The sequence below is a fragment of the Hirundo rustica genome, chromosome 4, assembly GCF_015227805.2.
Source record: "Hirundo rustica isolate bHirRus1 chromosome 4, bHirRus1.pri.v3, whole genome shotgun sequence".
Lineage (NCBI taxonomy): Eukaryota > Metazoa > Chordata > Aves > Passeriformes > Hirundinidae > Hirundo > Hirundo rustica.
The window spans coordinates 64,577,821-64,593,577 of NC_053453.1; the positions used below are offsets into that span (position 1 = coordinate 64,577,821).

Genomic DNA, 15,757 nt, shown 5'->3' on the forward strand with positions numbered 1-15,757 from the left:
ACAACAATGCATAACCAAAACTTATGTGCACCCATTCATCTAGCGTTGATCTTGAGGAGAAAAAGTTGTGCTAAATCTTTGGAACCACTGTATCCTAAAACTAGTTTTGCTGGATGAAATTCAATAGGATGTACAAGCCTGCTGCCTTTTGCTTTTGCATAGCTGTCTTTTTATGTACTGATGAGCTGTTTATACATAAGGTCTTTATTACCTGTTTGCTGCTGGCTTATATTAACTCCCTGGATTGTCACAATCTCAGATGAGAAAGGTTCTGGCCTTAAAAAAGTAAAGGTTTCTCCACAGTATGTGTGCAGTTTTAGGGCTTTGGATTGCGCATGTGATGCTGGGCTTTAATCAGAATTGATTGGGAGATGTCTTTAATGTTGTGCCACCCTGCAGCACAAGGTTTTATGGTAGGTGGGCAGTGAGAAGAGCATCACTTGCTGTCTGGGATAAACACAGCCTGTCCCTATGTTGTCAAGTATTTCTACCTCTTTGCTGCCCAAATTCGTGTCATTTGTCCTGGTTCCTGCGGGATCTCTGTGTAAAATGTGTTTCCTTGGGCGCATGTCTGGTGAATTATCTGAATGGGAGGAATAAAATCTTTTTGAAACCCGTTGTTTTTGGAGCCTTGAGCCGCTGCTTATGGGAAAGGCGTGGATTGTGTTGCCAGCGTTTTGCTCACGGTCCTGGGTGCGACTGCTCCGGCCCCAGCACAGATACGGTGCGACGAGCCCCGTTTCCACCTTTTGTGGGTTCGCCTGGCGATTTACCTGGCTGGAGTCATCCCAGAGCACCACGAGATGGCAGTGCACTTGCTCTGCTGCAGGCGACGCGCAAAACCTCTTTGGAAGGGAAAATCGGTGCGCTTCACTCATAGGGGCTGTGCTCCCCATGTCCACAATATTGCTGCTTCAGAGCTGAGTGAAAACCTATCATCCTGCTCGTCCCGAAAGCTGGTGATGAATCTGCCCCTGGCAGGGCTTGTTGTGCTCTGTTATTCTGCTGGGGTACAGTTAGAGAGGAGGGCAGGGTCTGCAGAGGGAAATTGAGAGGTGGCAAAGCTTGCTTTGGATGGTTTTTTCTTGTACTGCCCGGCCACCAGGCTATCCTGGCTAGAGAGGAGGTGCTCTCTTCCTTCAGCACTATTGGTTCCAGGGCTGCCCCAGCAACATACAGACAATGTCTTCTCAAGAGATTTTGGAAAATTGTCTGCAGTCCCCTTTTGAAGGGGATTTGTGCTCCTTTCTTTGTGTTCTTGCAGCCCTTTAATGATGGCTTAAGTTGTTCTTTTCTTCCCTGCCCCTTTCTGACAGGCATTTTTTATTTATCCTTGTCTCTTTGAGCTTCTTTGCTATTTCTGGTATTAATTGATTTCACTTTACAGTCCCTTTAACAGGAACCATAACAAGGAGTCCCAGGGTGGCTTTTGAGATATGTTATTTTGCATGACAAGTGCAAGACTTCAATTTTTATCCCGTCCCCAGGCAAAGATGACTTTGCCAGTGGAGCAAAGTGGGGCTAATGCCCATTGCTGAATACAACTTTGGAGCACCACAAGTTTAACAGCAGAGCAGGGAGATGACCAAGTGGTGCCTTGCTGCTCTGCCATGTGTGTGCCCTGCCATGCCATCTGTTAGCACTACCTAGGGCTAATCTGTTTAATTTTCAGGCCATCTAATGGTATGGCTGTATTAAGTCTGGAAAAAATAGGTCTCTTGATTTTTAATACAGGTCAACTCATTTTTGCTCTTCTGAGACAAGTTTAAAGCCAAGAACTGGCCTCCAGGTTCCTGGGAAACAAAAAGTCGAATTTGGGCTCACTAATCCCTTGTGAGGATAATGAGATTTTATCCATTTCCTGTAAAGGCTGAGGTACAAAAATTATGTGATTAGCTCAGGGGCATCCAGAGAACTAGTACTGGAACTGTGAATCCTTTTTGTTTTGTGCTCAGTCCTTCAAGAGAGATCTCTTTAAGGGGAGTGCCATCCCTATTAAAAATGACCCACACACACTTCACAGATGCTTATGGTAAATGCACTGACATGAAATAGGATGGCCACACTCTTACCTTCAATTCAGGAGATAATTCCCCCTTCAATGTTCCTTTATTTTTTTCTCTCTACTCTTATCTTATGTTCCATCTCATGGTTCTTTTGTCCTTCAAGACCTGTCTTAAGTCTTCTATTCACCTTTGGTTTCCTTCTCCTCTTTCACTACTGACGTTCTTCCTTCATGAAGATGGTCACCCAGGGACCATGAGCATCTCCCAGACTGGATCACTTGGAGGGCATCTGCTTTCTCTCATATTTTCCACCCTTTCCCCTCTTCTGGCAATAGCAGCATGAACAGAAGTCTGAACTTTCATCAGAGGGTAGGAGATAGGGCTTAGGCTGCCACATGTATTTATGGGGTAAAGCTGGGAGAGGAGGCTACAGAGTGACAGGAATTCAGAGTCCCAGTGAAGACAAACAACTGCTGCATTTTGGAGCTAAGCAAACTGAGTCCCACGTAGTTTAGACATTTTACATACATCATCTCATAAAACAAACCAATTGCAGAGCTGGAAGGAGCAGTCAAAAGCTGATGTGACAGCATGGCTGATGCCAGCTACCCTGTGCTAATATGGCAGTTGATCCCTAGCCCCCAGTTCTGGAACTTGTCACTTGATATTTTCTCCCTAGACACATAAAAAACTTGGAAGAGCTTCTGGGAAAGTCACCTATCTTCTTGCTACCCTTTCTTGCCTTTTCATTCCTCACAGCAAGCTCTCTGTATCTTTTTCTCAGGGTTTGCTTCACAGCACCGTTTGGCCAGACTCAACCAGGGCTGTTTTCCAAGAGGTTCCTTGTGGTCCAGATGCAGTTTGTTGGTTTATTCTGTTTCAGTATGTTGTCCATTTATCTCCTGTGCTGTGTAGCCCTCATTGTGGAGATGCCTCTGGTTTGGCATTCTTTCAGGACATGTTACTTCTTGAGCCCATTGGTTGGAATTTAACTGACAATACCTGTGCTTGGCATTATGCCCACCCAGCAGCATGGGGTGCTTTGCAGAAGCAGCATTTCCCTCAAAGCCAGAGTGTTATGAATCCATAGCGAACCAGGCTGTCCAGAGGTGACCCAGGGAGAGGCTGGACTGGCTGAGATGGCAGCTGGCTTAATTTTCTTGAGAAATGGTAAGGAACTCTTCCATCCTGCCTCTGCTTTGCAATGCCTTTTACTCCTCCTGGCTCTGCACTTCCAGCTGCTGCCTTGCCATGCTTTATCCCAATGATGTCTTCTAGCCCTCTGTCACAAGGCTGTTCCCTGTCCTGGCAGTCTTCTCCAGCAGCCCCAAAGCAGAGCAGACCCTTTGCTCTAAGAGGCCACCACAATAAGCAAAGCTGTGCTGGCTCAGGCAGGCTGTTTGGGAAGCCAGGGAGGGGACAGTGGGGAGTTGGGATGACAACTGCTCTCAGTTGTTCTGTCTTATAATAGCAAAAAACCCACAGCACTCACCCCTGCTCGTGCTCCACTCCTGTCGTGAGGGGAGCAGAATCCCTGACCCTCTGGAGACTCTGCCTTCGCTGATCCTGCCCTTTCTCTGCCCAATATGCAAGAGTGGAGGGATGGCTGGCCCTGCCCTTTCCTCCTCTCAAGCCCTTTCTAGCAGGAGAGAGTGAAGAGATTTGTGTGGGGAATAAGGCTGGGGGAGGAGACTTTGTGGTAGAAGTGGGTTGGAAGCAGAAGGTTAGGGGCTTCAGGTTAAACTAAAAAAGTGCTGTGTCACGGAGGATGGGGATAAGGGGGAAGAGGCCCAAAGAAGAGCAGAATGTATACAAATAAAGGGATTTCCTAAAACTCTTTTCTTTTCTCTTGACCCCTTGTTTCACCATATCCAAAGACCTTTTATCTTGTTCCCAGCCTTCTTCACCCTTCTGATATCCACTGCTGCTCACTTCCCAAACCCAATTTTTCTTGGTTGCTGCTCAAAGTGTACATTTTAACTACAAAGCCAAAAAGCTTTGAAGAAGCTCTGTCTTGTTGTATGCCCCAACATCATTCTTTCAATTCTGTGCTGTATGTCTGTGGTTCATCTGTTGTGATTTTTAGAGAGTGGTACTCGTGGACCTGCTGCCTCTACTAAATGCTGAGCTGTGTGTATGGCCTCTGGTGGGGAAAGCAAGGTTATTAGCAAACTGCACTTCAGAAAATATATAGTTTATTTAAATTTGTGCCTTGCAAATGTATAAGGTTGTAATGCTAGGGAAGCATGACAGATCAGAACCAAAAATCTTCCTTCTGTTGATTTAAGGCTTGAGAAAGCACTTCATGCATTGCAGACAAAATGCAGGCATTCATGAAGAAGCAATTAGAAAGATTTTGGAAAGTAGTGATAGCCTGAATCCTATGTTGCAGCATAGATACTACTTTTTTACCACCTAGTCCAGTTTTGCAGCAGGAAATATAATATCTCTCATCTTGGGTGATATTAGCCTTTTGGCATCTCTTGATGTTGATGATTCTGTGTCCTTCCTGTGCAGTGCTGTTTTTTGACTGTACTACAAACCTTTTGGGTCTACTGTCAATAGAATGTTCAAGCTTGCCTATGATAGTTCAAAGTAGTTCTTAAAAGATGAGACGTACAACTGCTGATCTTCTTGAAGGACACTGGTGCATGTTTGGATTTCAGCCTGTGTTGGGATGAAGTACATGATCCACTGGGCCAGCTGCAGGTTATAACTGGTTTATACAACTGAAGAGGCAGAATCTTTAAAAATGGATTATTCTTCTTCAAATGCTGATATTAGAAAGTAAAAAAGAAGCAATCAGAATTCTTCAGACAACTGAATCCACACATCTTAACTACAACTACTAATTCCCTAAACTTTTTAATGCAATCCCATTCACTAATGACTCTTATTTTCCCTGGCTTTAGACTTGTGATAAATAACCTTTCACTCTTTCTCAAGTTATTATAACATCATCCAGAAAATAACCAGGCTTCACATGTAAGAAATCAGCAGAAAAATACCTTGTAAAATGTAAATGTATTTTAAAAAAACATAGTTCATAAAACAATAAAAACCAGAACTCAAAACTGAGGTTGCTATCCCTTTACATGTCACCTTCAGGGTTCTGAGCTGTGAGGAAATGTACTTTTTTCCTCTTAAAAAGAATGTGTTTATTCCATGGGCAGAATGCAGTTTATGAACTCCTTAGCTATTTATTTCTTGGGGCTTGAATTGAACCAGATTATATTTGTTGTCCAGTTTCACACCCTTGGTTTTTTCCAAGGAAGTCACTGTTCTTCCTATCTGTGATAAAATTATGAAAATGAGTCATCAGTTTCCACCTGACTCGTACAGGCAACCATGCCACTACAGCTTGTGGATGTGTTGGGAGGTGTTGGTGCACAGATCTGATGGCTGGTTACCAAAATTTCAGTGACAGCATTGAGAGTCACTGCACTGGTGGTCTGCAGTTGATGCAGTAAAGTGGTAAATGTATAGATGCTTTTTTGTTACTGCTTTTTTTTTAACACTGTAATGAGGATTGGAAGTTTATTTCAGCTGGCTTATCAAGATCACCTGGCACTCCATGAAGAAATTTTACTACACGCAGGTCAGCTTTAAATATTCCTTAATTTTGGTCCTGCTTCTGAAACTGTCCCATGCAATGCCTGACAGAACAAGGATGAAAGCAGTTATAAGAGCTGCAAAATTTATGGGTGGTGCTTTGCTTCGTTGTGTCAAGTACATTAGTACTTAGTTCCAAGTTAGATTATTGTACTTTGTGACTGGTGCCTGAGAAAATATCACTGCTTGTTTGTCCCAAGATGTTATCCATGTTTTACAGATGAATAAATACGTTGTTGTCATGTAGCAATGTTAACCACTGCTTAAGTCAAGATGTCTTCATTGTGTGATTTTACAAGCCTTTGAATATTTTATATAGCATTTAATTTCATTTCTGCTGGTGCACAAATAAGGAGAGAGTGATGCTTAAAAAAATTAAATAATGATTCATTTTAAGAATTGAATCTTTCCATCTAGGCTAGTAATTTCTGTGAGGGACTTTGCACCTGTAATGACTTTGAAATTGTCACAAGAAAACCTTTTAGTGAAAGTGTATTTTATAAAAGATCCATTAACTCAGTATCTTTGCCTTGGTCAAAAGAAGGATTTGCGAGCGATAATAGCTCTCAAAAGTATATGTCTTTCTTACATCAGGTTCTGTTTTAGGGAATTAGATTTTGAGACACTGGCAATTTGCTGAACATTTTGATGTTCCTCATCTTTGATAAGTGCCTGTTACACTAGCAGGTGTCAAAATCTGTAGATTCTATTTATTGCCCTTTACAAAGCACTTATTACTATGATATTCAGAGACTCTACGTGGAGTAAAAAACATCAGGGATGCTTTCTTGAAGGGGCTGTGTCACTTGTTATGCTAGCATCTTAAAATGTAAAGTGCTGTATAACTGGGAAATTGACAGAGGTTAAAAAAAAAAATCTTTGCAGGGAAATATAAAATAAATCTGCTTAAAACTGAGCAACCCAGGGCTGTAACCACACCAGATATTGCTGGGGCAATACCCATGCTGTGGCTTGTAGCTGTACCCTGTGTACCTTAATTTTCTCTGGCCCCAGTTCCTGTTTCCCTGGCAGGTATCCCCACCTGTTTGGCAGAGGTGAGCCCGCTAATACTGGATCCACTTCTGCTTCGAGTGAAAGAAGTACTCATATTGTCTCCAGCATGGAGGGGAGAGGGGTTGGTTTGTTGCCTGGGGGAATGACGGCCTGGTTGGCTCAGGCTGTGCTGTGTTCCCATCCTGTTGGGTGGCTGTGACTCATTGAAAACCGATATAGTCACGGACAAAGACCCTCTAACTAATTAAAGTTAGAAAGTGGTATGTTTATTCACCGGCGGGCGGCACGGGAGTCATCTCCGAAAGGCGTGGCCGCCCTGAACAAGGCTCTTTGCTCTCTATTTATTTTCCAAGACCTTACATGTAATACATATGCATAACCCCAGCACCTCCCATCCCCACTCTGTATTAAAATGAGGCTATTAGTCCTTCACGAATTGGGTCAGTGGTCTCAAAGGATGAAGTCAGGAGAGTCTTCATCAGGTCTCTGTGACCCTCTGGCACTGTCCAAGGTCCCCTGCTTTGTGATTGATTGATACCAAGTCCAGGTGCTGGCCATTGTTCTTAGTGGTTTCAATCTGTTCTTATGACGGTTCACTTACTCCACTTTTTCTATAAACAAGCTCATAATATAACAGTTAGCTCGAGCTTGGGCATCTAATAATCATTAACCTACCATTTACTAATCTAACTTACATTTTTATCAATATAAATTGCTTCTAACCCTTAGCTAAAATCTTAACACAAAGTTATGTCTCAGCTGGATGTTCTGTGTGAGCACCTAGCTGGATAAACACGCCGTGCCCTGGGTGAGCAGCTGGCTCACCAGTCGAGTTGGGCACCAAGAGTTGCTGTGCATGGGGTGACATCAGACTGGGGACCTGTCACCTGTGGGGCTCTGCAGGGCTCCATCCTCAGCCCTGTGCTCTTCAACGTCTTCATTCATGGCTTGGATGCAGGACTGGAAGGGATAGTGAGCGAGCTTGCAGACAGTACAAAACTGGGAGGAGCTGTTGATTCTCTGGAGACCAGGGAGGCCCTGCAGTGAGACCTTGGCAAATTAGGGGACTTGGCAATCACCAGATGAAGTTCAATGAGGAAAAGTGCCAGATTCTGCACACTCCTGAAGTAAAGTACTCTGATGGCTCATGCAAAAGTTTTATGGACAGGCAGCAAATTTTCAGTAATTAAAGGTACTCCATCCTGCGCCTTATTTAGGAAAAAAATCTCCAAAAAGCAAAACACAAAAAAACCCCCTAGACAAACAAACCCTCCTTCTCCTCAACCCCCCAAACCACCTCCATAAACAGATGCCTTGGTAAGCAAGTTTAATGGCATCATATGTTAGTGGAAACTCCTGTAAGTGTTGCTTTATAAATTAAAGGGGATTGTTTTCTTTTTTCCGCCCTTAGCAATATTGAAGAAAACTTAATTTTTAAATGAAAATTTCCTTTTAAAACTTTACTTCTACTTTTGGAATTATTTTCAGGGCTGTTGTTAATAGTTATCAGTAAAATTAAAAGTTAGCTTCCCTTAGTTTTAACAACATTGATTTCTGTGTACATTTGTAAGTTTTTAACACAGGGAGTGTCACATGTTGACCCTTCATAAACCTGAATCTAGTGGTTGGAGTTCCTTCCAATTTAATATTCCTGAGATGAGAATAATCTTGATACTGATGTTATCTGCATCGATGGTTAAGATACAAAACATTAGATTGTCTCTTTCAGCTCACCAAAATTTCTGTTTTATTTCCACAGGAGAACCATAGTCCAGTCTGTAAAAATAGTAGCAGTGATACCCTCCCTCCATCCCGATAATGAAGTGGACCTTCATTCTGTATTGAAGGCTGATGCTAATTCCTCTTCCCCATTAAGAAACTGCCACCAAAGAGCAAACTTATTTCCTTGTGTTTTGACAGAAGATGAACAATTGCATTTGCAGAAGCAATTTGGGAGAGCGTCAAAGCTGTCAGCACCACCAGAGGTGTGCTTTTACTGTGTGTGTTCATGTACAGAAGCTTTGCACTTTGAAGGTATCAGCTTTTTCCTTCCCAAGTATGTCCATGTGATCTGGCATTTGTGAAAGGCTGGACATGTACAGGACTGCAAGGAGTGACTGCAAGTCACTAGCCAGACTTTTTTTTTTTTTTTTTTTTTCCCTAGCTTTAGAGGTGACAGGATTCTCAGTGACTGAGAGCAGGTTTATCTTCAGGACAAATGGCTGGGAGATAGACTCTGATCCCTTGCTGCCTTGTGCCATCTATGTACATCACTGCAAAAGGGACTTCACAGTGTCACCATTTTGATCTGGTGCCATTCTGGAGGGCCCAGTGAGTGGATCCACATGGTGCCAGTCTGGTTTTCTTTTTAAATAAACTGCTTTAGTATGGTGCTGTACATGAAAGAGCTTCACCAAGATTGCTGGGGCCATCAGTTCAGCTTGGTCTCCCTTTTGAGGTGTGGTACAGGACATGTTTGAGAGGCCAGAGGTGATCCTGCTCCTCTCTTTGCTGCAGGTGATGGTGGAGCTGTTTGGGTCATTCGCTTGTCCTAGGGAAGTTCTCAGTGAGTGGTTGTGCACAAGGGAGGGTGGATGTGCTCTGCTTGTTTTGAGCTGCGAGTTCAGGGCCAGCTGTGCTTGCCCTGGAGCTGGCGTATTTGTGACAGCAGACAGGGCTGGAGGACGTGATTGATTTAGGCTAAACACACACAGGATGAGGGATGAGGTCCTACTTTTTCATGGCTCTGTGAGTCAGACTTCTTGGATTCCACTCCTGATCCTGCAACTGTCCTCTGTGACCGCAACCTCCTCACACATCTTTGTGCCTCAGCTGTCCTGTTGATAAAAGAGACTGCAGCTTTTTGCTGTATTGTGATGATGATAATAAAAGTTAAAATTATTTTGAGATCCCAAGCTGAAACCACTTATGTAATAGTAAAATGTTTTTCAACAAAACATAATAATAAAAAGTTTTTAATTGTGCATAGTTTGAATGATCAGTTTCTTGCAGGAATACAGACAAAGATCACAGCTTTTCACATCATTTGAAAGAGGCAGTTGGTAGAAGTGTAACAGCACATACCTTAGAAAATTCAAGCACAGTCATCTCCACAGAAAATACTTCATATTTTGCCCCTTTTATCTTTCCTTTTCAATTCTGAGTTTCTTCCTGGCATGCCCTGCAGATAATATCCCTGCCTGAAGACATGCCCCCCTTCCTAATACCCAAATTTTCATTTTCTCACATCAGTGGCTGTATATTAAGGAGTGGGTGGTAGAGGGAAGGATATTATTTGACAGCTGATATTGTAAATTCTGTCTAATATGGTTTGTATATGGAAACAGTAATAGCTACTGCCGCTGTGGTTTTGTTGCTGCAGGGAAAATGCGATAAATAGGACTTTCAGAGAGGAAGATGTGGCAATGAAGAAAGGCCTTGGGATTTCATTTGTTCCTCCTGTGCTGCCACTAAATCTCCCTTCTCATGTTACTGAAATAAAACAGATCTAAACAGATCCTGGTGCTCCATGGATGTACCACATGAAGACAATGTACAAGGATACTTGTTCCCATTCAAATTCATCTGTACGATTCTTTGTGGAGGACAATAGCATGCTGTTTTATAATACCTTCCAATTCAAGTTCTCAAAGCCCTCTCCAAAGTCATGAGATACCACAGGGAAGAATAAAGATGAGCTAAGTTAGCACTGTTGCTCTCCTTCAACAGGTGAAGGAGCTGGGATGCTCCATATTTGTTGCTCTCCTTTAACAGGTGAAGGAGCTGGGATGCTCCATAACCACTTTAAAGGCCAGTAGCAAAATGGAGAATGTATATTTCTGCCCCTATTTGCTTTATCCATCGGGCTGTACTTATGCTTTGCAACCGTAGCAGTGTCTGCCACTGCACATCATTTATTGGTTCCCTTGTTCACAGCTTCTTGTTTTCCTTCTTTGCTTTCATCAAGGCTCTCAAGCGTGTCAAAGACTGCAGAGCACATATTAAGGAACAAAACTGTAAAGGAGTAAGATGCAGCTTTGTGGTTTCTTGAAATAAAGGAATGGATTTTTTGCGTACCCTGCCAGTATACGAAGGAAACAAGATGGTAGTCTTGCTCTCCTTCCTTTGCATATGTAGGCTGAGATCCTTGGAGGAAGCTGCTCCCTGGCTTCCAAAGCTGCTTGAACATACGGTGTGGTAATGGAACATAAATCCTGTATTTTATTGCAACACCTTTTCCAGAATCACTGAGGAATATTTGATTAGCCGGAAAGTTGTATGACACAGCCTGGAGATGTCATGAGTGTGTTTATGAACTGGTCAGTTTGCTTTTCACTGCCTGTCTATTACTGCATGTCTGAAGGTAGGCAGAGAGAGGGCAGTGGGATTTCTCAGCTGGTTCAGAACTCTTTGTGCTAATCACGTGTCTCATTTTCCACAGGGTTGCTTGCTTTTTGGGCAGTGCCAAGGTGCTTTTCCGTGAAGCATTTTTGAAAGTGCAGCAGAGGTGTTCCTTAAGCCTTAAAACAGTTCTGATTCAGGCAGGGCTTAAACAGGTGTGTTTTTTTTTTTTTAATAGAATCGGCCTGTCACTGCTGGAATGAACTGCAGTATTTACACATTTAAGGCCAGTTCACATCAGAGATTGGACTCTCTAGAGTTTTATGCTGAAACTTAGTCTTTCTCTCTTCACTCCTGAATGTTACCTGTCTTTTGTTTAGACTTTCCATAGTCTCTTAACATGACCAGTGTCATATCCTCGGTCGTGAATCCTGAATAATCAGAGATGTACCATATCTGACTGCCTTCTCCACTTTCTTGAATCTAGTCATTGGGAAAATCTCACAATGACTAAATATATTTGTTCCAGGAAACAAATCTTTCAGCACTTCTGTTCTCTCTAGCTGAGGTTTTCCTAATGACCACCTCTATTAGCTGGGTGATGATATGCTGCTCCTTCTGTGGCTACCTGAAGTTTGGCCCTTTAGGACTTTTGAGGGTTGGAAATCAGCAGTATAAATTGAGAGATGATGTGCAGTAACTTAATTTCTGCCTCAGATAATTAAACTAAGTTTTATTTTTCTAACTATAGTGAAACAAAATACTGTGAGAGTTTTCAAAGTGTCTTCAGAAGCCTCCAAGGTTTGTTTTTTGTTCTTGGTGATCTCTGTCCAAGGAGGCCCATTTACTGTCTTTACTCAGGGATTTTTTTGAGAAGACTTCTGCTGCTTTCTATCTGCAGCGCACCATCTGGACTCTGGTTCCTCTCCTCACTTGCAACATTTGAACCTGGGAAATCCTGCAGTAGAGGCAGCTGTGATCTGGCTAGTCCCCATCTCTTGCTGACAGGGTCACTTTCATTGGTTTTTTTATAATTCACTCTCTGGAAAGGGTTGACTGCCTTCACTGACAAGTCTGAATGATCACAACCATTGTTTTTAGTGTTGTGGCAGATCATTTTCAGATGGCACCCTGACCATCCTTGAATCATTTACTCCTTCCTATGGCTGGATTGAAAAGTGTGTAATTCAGCCTGGTGGTGCTGAGTGCACCTGTGTAAGGCTCTACAGCTGCATCCCTTGAGCCTACTCCAAATTTTTGTTCATCCTAGTGTGTAACTTCTCTCAGTGGGTGACTGGTTGCAGAAGGGTTAACTAGATGCAGGCTTAGTTTATTCATACAAGAGATTTGGAGGCCCAGATGGTGTGCTTAATTACTCTGGCCAGCTCTGGCACCATCCCACTCCTGAGGGAATTAAATGAGGAATGGTGTGTCAGAGACTGTTCCTTTCCTTTCTCCCCAGAGCACTTTACAAGCTCCACAACTTATTAGGCCTAGCTCAAACATCCTCAAGACAAAGAGGCTTTGGGGTGCTGACTGGCCCTTGGGTTCCCAGCTGGGCTTTTACACACTCTGTGTACCATCAGGGCTGCTCTGGGAGTGCCTCATTACAAATGACTCCAGGACACCATTTTCTTTGCAGGGGCAGTCAAATTTCAATCCATGAGCATGGCTGTAATGTTCACAGCTCGTAGAGCCTCAAATGCATGATCAGAGCTTGCTCTACAAGGTTTATTTTTAATCCTGTCTCCCTGTCCCTTGGTATCACATGCATGGAAACACACTATCCTGGTGGCTTGCCTGGCGACATACCTGGCTTTGGCCAGAACTTAGAGGGCTGATCCCCATTTGCTGTCAGCAGGGAAACCTCGAACCACACCACAGGATGTACGGTCTCTATTTTTGCTCCTTGCGCGTGTGTCTCTGCAGAGCGAGGCTGAACATCAGAGGAGTGCAGATGCCCCCATGGCAAGGCACGGGCCAACTCCAGATGGTGCAGCTCAGCCTTTCCCAAGGAGTTATGGCCTGGCTGCAGTGGTTGAGTCACAAGCTGGGCTCTCGCTTGCAGTGCCAGCTCTGGTAACCAGCTGTTAGGAGGAAGCTGGCTCTTCTTCACTTAGCAGAGCAATGACCTGCACACATCTGCCTTGATGTACTTCCTACCTTCACTCTTCCCATATCCGCTGGGAGTTTTAAGTGACAGAAATGCTAGAGAATAAATAATTTTAGCTGGGACTGGTGCAGTTAGCATTGCATTAAAGATTATCACGGTACTTGAAATTTGGAAATCCACTTTTCAGACTGAGCCTGGGAGGCACTCCGTATTTGGCAAGGAATTGTCATACTTGAATTCTGGTCTGGAATAAAGCTTTTTCATTTTTTTCTTTTCTTTCCTATCCCATCCTTTTAAATAAGAGCAAAGTTTGTTATTAATTCCTGAGGAAAAAAAAAGAGGAGGGTATGTCTTTTAGGTAGTGATGATTCTCTTAAGCTGTTTTTCAGTGGTAATGGCAGATGTTTGAAAGTTGTGATTTAAGGCAGTCATGCTCCTCACTGGAGAATGATGTGTGGCCTTTTTCCAAAGGAAATTTGGTTTGATTTTACCACACTATTAACACTGAAAATCACATACTGAGCCTGTACTGTGGAGTGTTTTTCCTGGGCTTAAGTGTGCCTCTCAGAAATGAGGCACTGTACGTGAGTGAATTAACTTCACTCTGCAGTCAATTGGGTGGGCCTCAAAAGAGCTTTAAAAGCACAGGCTGTTTTTCACGTAGCTTGAAAAACTTAAGGTAAGAAAAGTGTGTCCCACAGTGCCTGCCATTCCACCAGTCAAAATGCCCTTGTTGCCTGGTGAAATGCACTCAGCTCCAGAAGCATGAATCCTATTTCCAGGTCTGTACTCCACAACTCCTATTTAGTGTGACTGGTGCTGAGCAAGCTGGAGTTTGAGAGATGCAGTTTGTTATGGAAATTGTCGCCACTGGGGAACAGCACAGGGCCTTGATCCTATGGCAACTAATTTTTATTTGACCACTTTAAGGGGTTTTGAAAATCCCATGCTGAATGTGTAGAGCAGAGATTTTAGTAGGAGAATTACCACAGCCCCTGAGGATGGCTATTCTCCACAATAGTGCCTCAACTGAGGTCAGATGCAGACCCAGCTCCCCAGTCTCCTCAGAAACTGCCGCTAACGAATGTGCACACTTCTCAAACAAAATTTGGTGAGAGCACCATTCTGGTGTTTAGCCAACTAGTTTCTCTGGTTTTGGATGCTTTATGTCGCTGTGACTTTGAGAGGATCTCTTTTGATATTCTGCTTCTTTCTCGTAAAGTGACCAGCTACAGACCCTGTAAAAAAGTAAATGGAGAAACCCATATTGCATTTGCGTAAGTGCCGGTGTTTCTTGAGCCATGCATGTACTCATATCTTTGATCCATGCCTGTCCTGGGGGGTCTCCTGGTTTGTTACAAGGACGTGAGAAAGGGATGCTTTTCAATGGGATTGTCTGAACTGTAGGGAACAATTGCAGGGCCTTGAGTACCTGTGGAGAAGGTGGATATGTACCACTACAGGCACAGGTTTGTGGCTTTGTCCTCTGCAGGCTGGTCAGCTGGATGCAGCTGCACCCTGAGTGGGACAGGCAGGGTGGCTGTGAGGGGTGTGTAAAAGCCAGCAGCCTCATTCCCTGTCGCACAGAGCCTGGGAGCCTTTTGCAGCCAGCCCTGGAAGGTGATAATCATGAGAGGGATAATGGCTTGTTTCGGGTTAACAGATCCTGACAGCCTAATTTCCCCTGGTGAAAATAAAAGGGAATAAATCTTACAAATACTGTAAAATCAATATCTAGCAGTGAAGGGGATGACAACAAGTCCCTACATCCACAGCACTTTTTTTTTGGTGAATTGTTCATTTCACTTTCATGTGGATGGGTTCCCCGTGGCTTTGCTAGAGCCATGTAATCCTCCATTCTCCTTTCTGTCATGCCTATCTCTTCTGTGCTTGTGTTTTCGTTGCCTCTAAGTAAGGAATCTGAAGCCCTGAGCTTGTTGGAGGGGAGTGCTGCCTTGCTGGGGGAAGAGCTACAGCGCTCCTCTCGCATCTTGGAGATTGCTCTTCCTTTTTCTCATTGGCATGCACAGCTAACCTGGTTAGAGGTCTCTGTAAATCATTAACCATATCCTGACCCTCCAAAATACCCCTGCCATGGAAGCCTTTGCTCACTGCCTGATGGCTGTGCCCTCCAGAAGACCACACTCTTTGCTATTACTGACTTGAAATGTTGACAGATTTACCATTGGATTTTTTTTGCATTCCCAAGGTCAGGGTTTAGGATTCATGCACTGAGCAGCCTGAAGCTTCTCCAGATAATCTGCAAATCCACTGAGGATAGTCTGCAATGAGTTGGGATTGGCAATATTAAAAGATTGGAAGATCATGAAATAGGAAGCAGTAAAACAGAGCTGTGGGAGCCCTGCTGGTACACACTTCACAGGATGGGCACAAATGTCTCTCAAGAGTAAGCTCCAGCCTTGAGGAGTTCCTGGCTCCTTGGGCTGGCAGGAGCATGGACTGAACAGTCCTCCTATAGCAAGCTTGAGGAATGAAGCTTGGGATAGAGTGTTTTCTTGCAATTTGCTTCCTTGTGAATGAAGATTAATGGGATGAACGGTCTCTATTCTGGACTCTTGTGGACCCTACTTATAGCCAAGGTGAAGGAACTATGTGTTTCCCAGTTTTAAAATATTAAAGATGATTTAGGTTGGTAAAAACTGTGGAAAAA

General features: G+C 43.5%; 1 protein-coding gene across 14 annotated transcripts in view; it reads left to right on the forward strand.

Annotated features, from left to right (window-relative positions):
* TMEM178B (transmembrane protein 178B) overlaps window positions 1-15,757 on the forward strand; it is a 236,879-nt gene that overhangs the window by 90,476 nt on the left and 130,646 nt on the right. For 4 of the 14 annotated variants that reach the window (XR_005700479.2, XR_005700482.2, XR_005700477.2 and 1 more), the window contains one exon: window positions 8,392-9,563. The exons of 7 other annotated variants lie outside the window; for them this stretch is intronic. Coding sequence is in view for 1 of the 7 variants with exons in the window: in XM_040061743.2 (XP_039917677.1) it covers window positions 8,553-8,666; window positions 8,797-8,939 (257 nt within the window). In the remaining 6 variants the exon portion in view is untranslated. Of the gene's footprint in view, window positions 1-8,391; window positions 9,564-15,757 lie in introns of those variants that run through there. 3 more of the 14 variants (XR_005700478.2, XM_040061743.2, XR_009207747.1) reach the window with 3 other exon arrangements.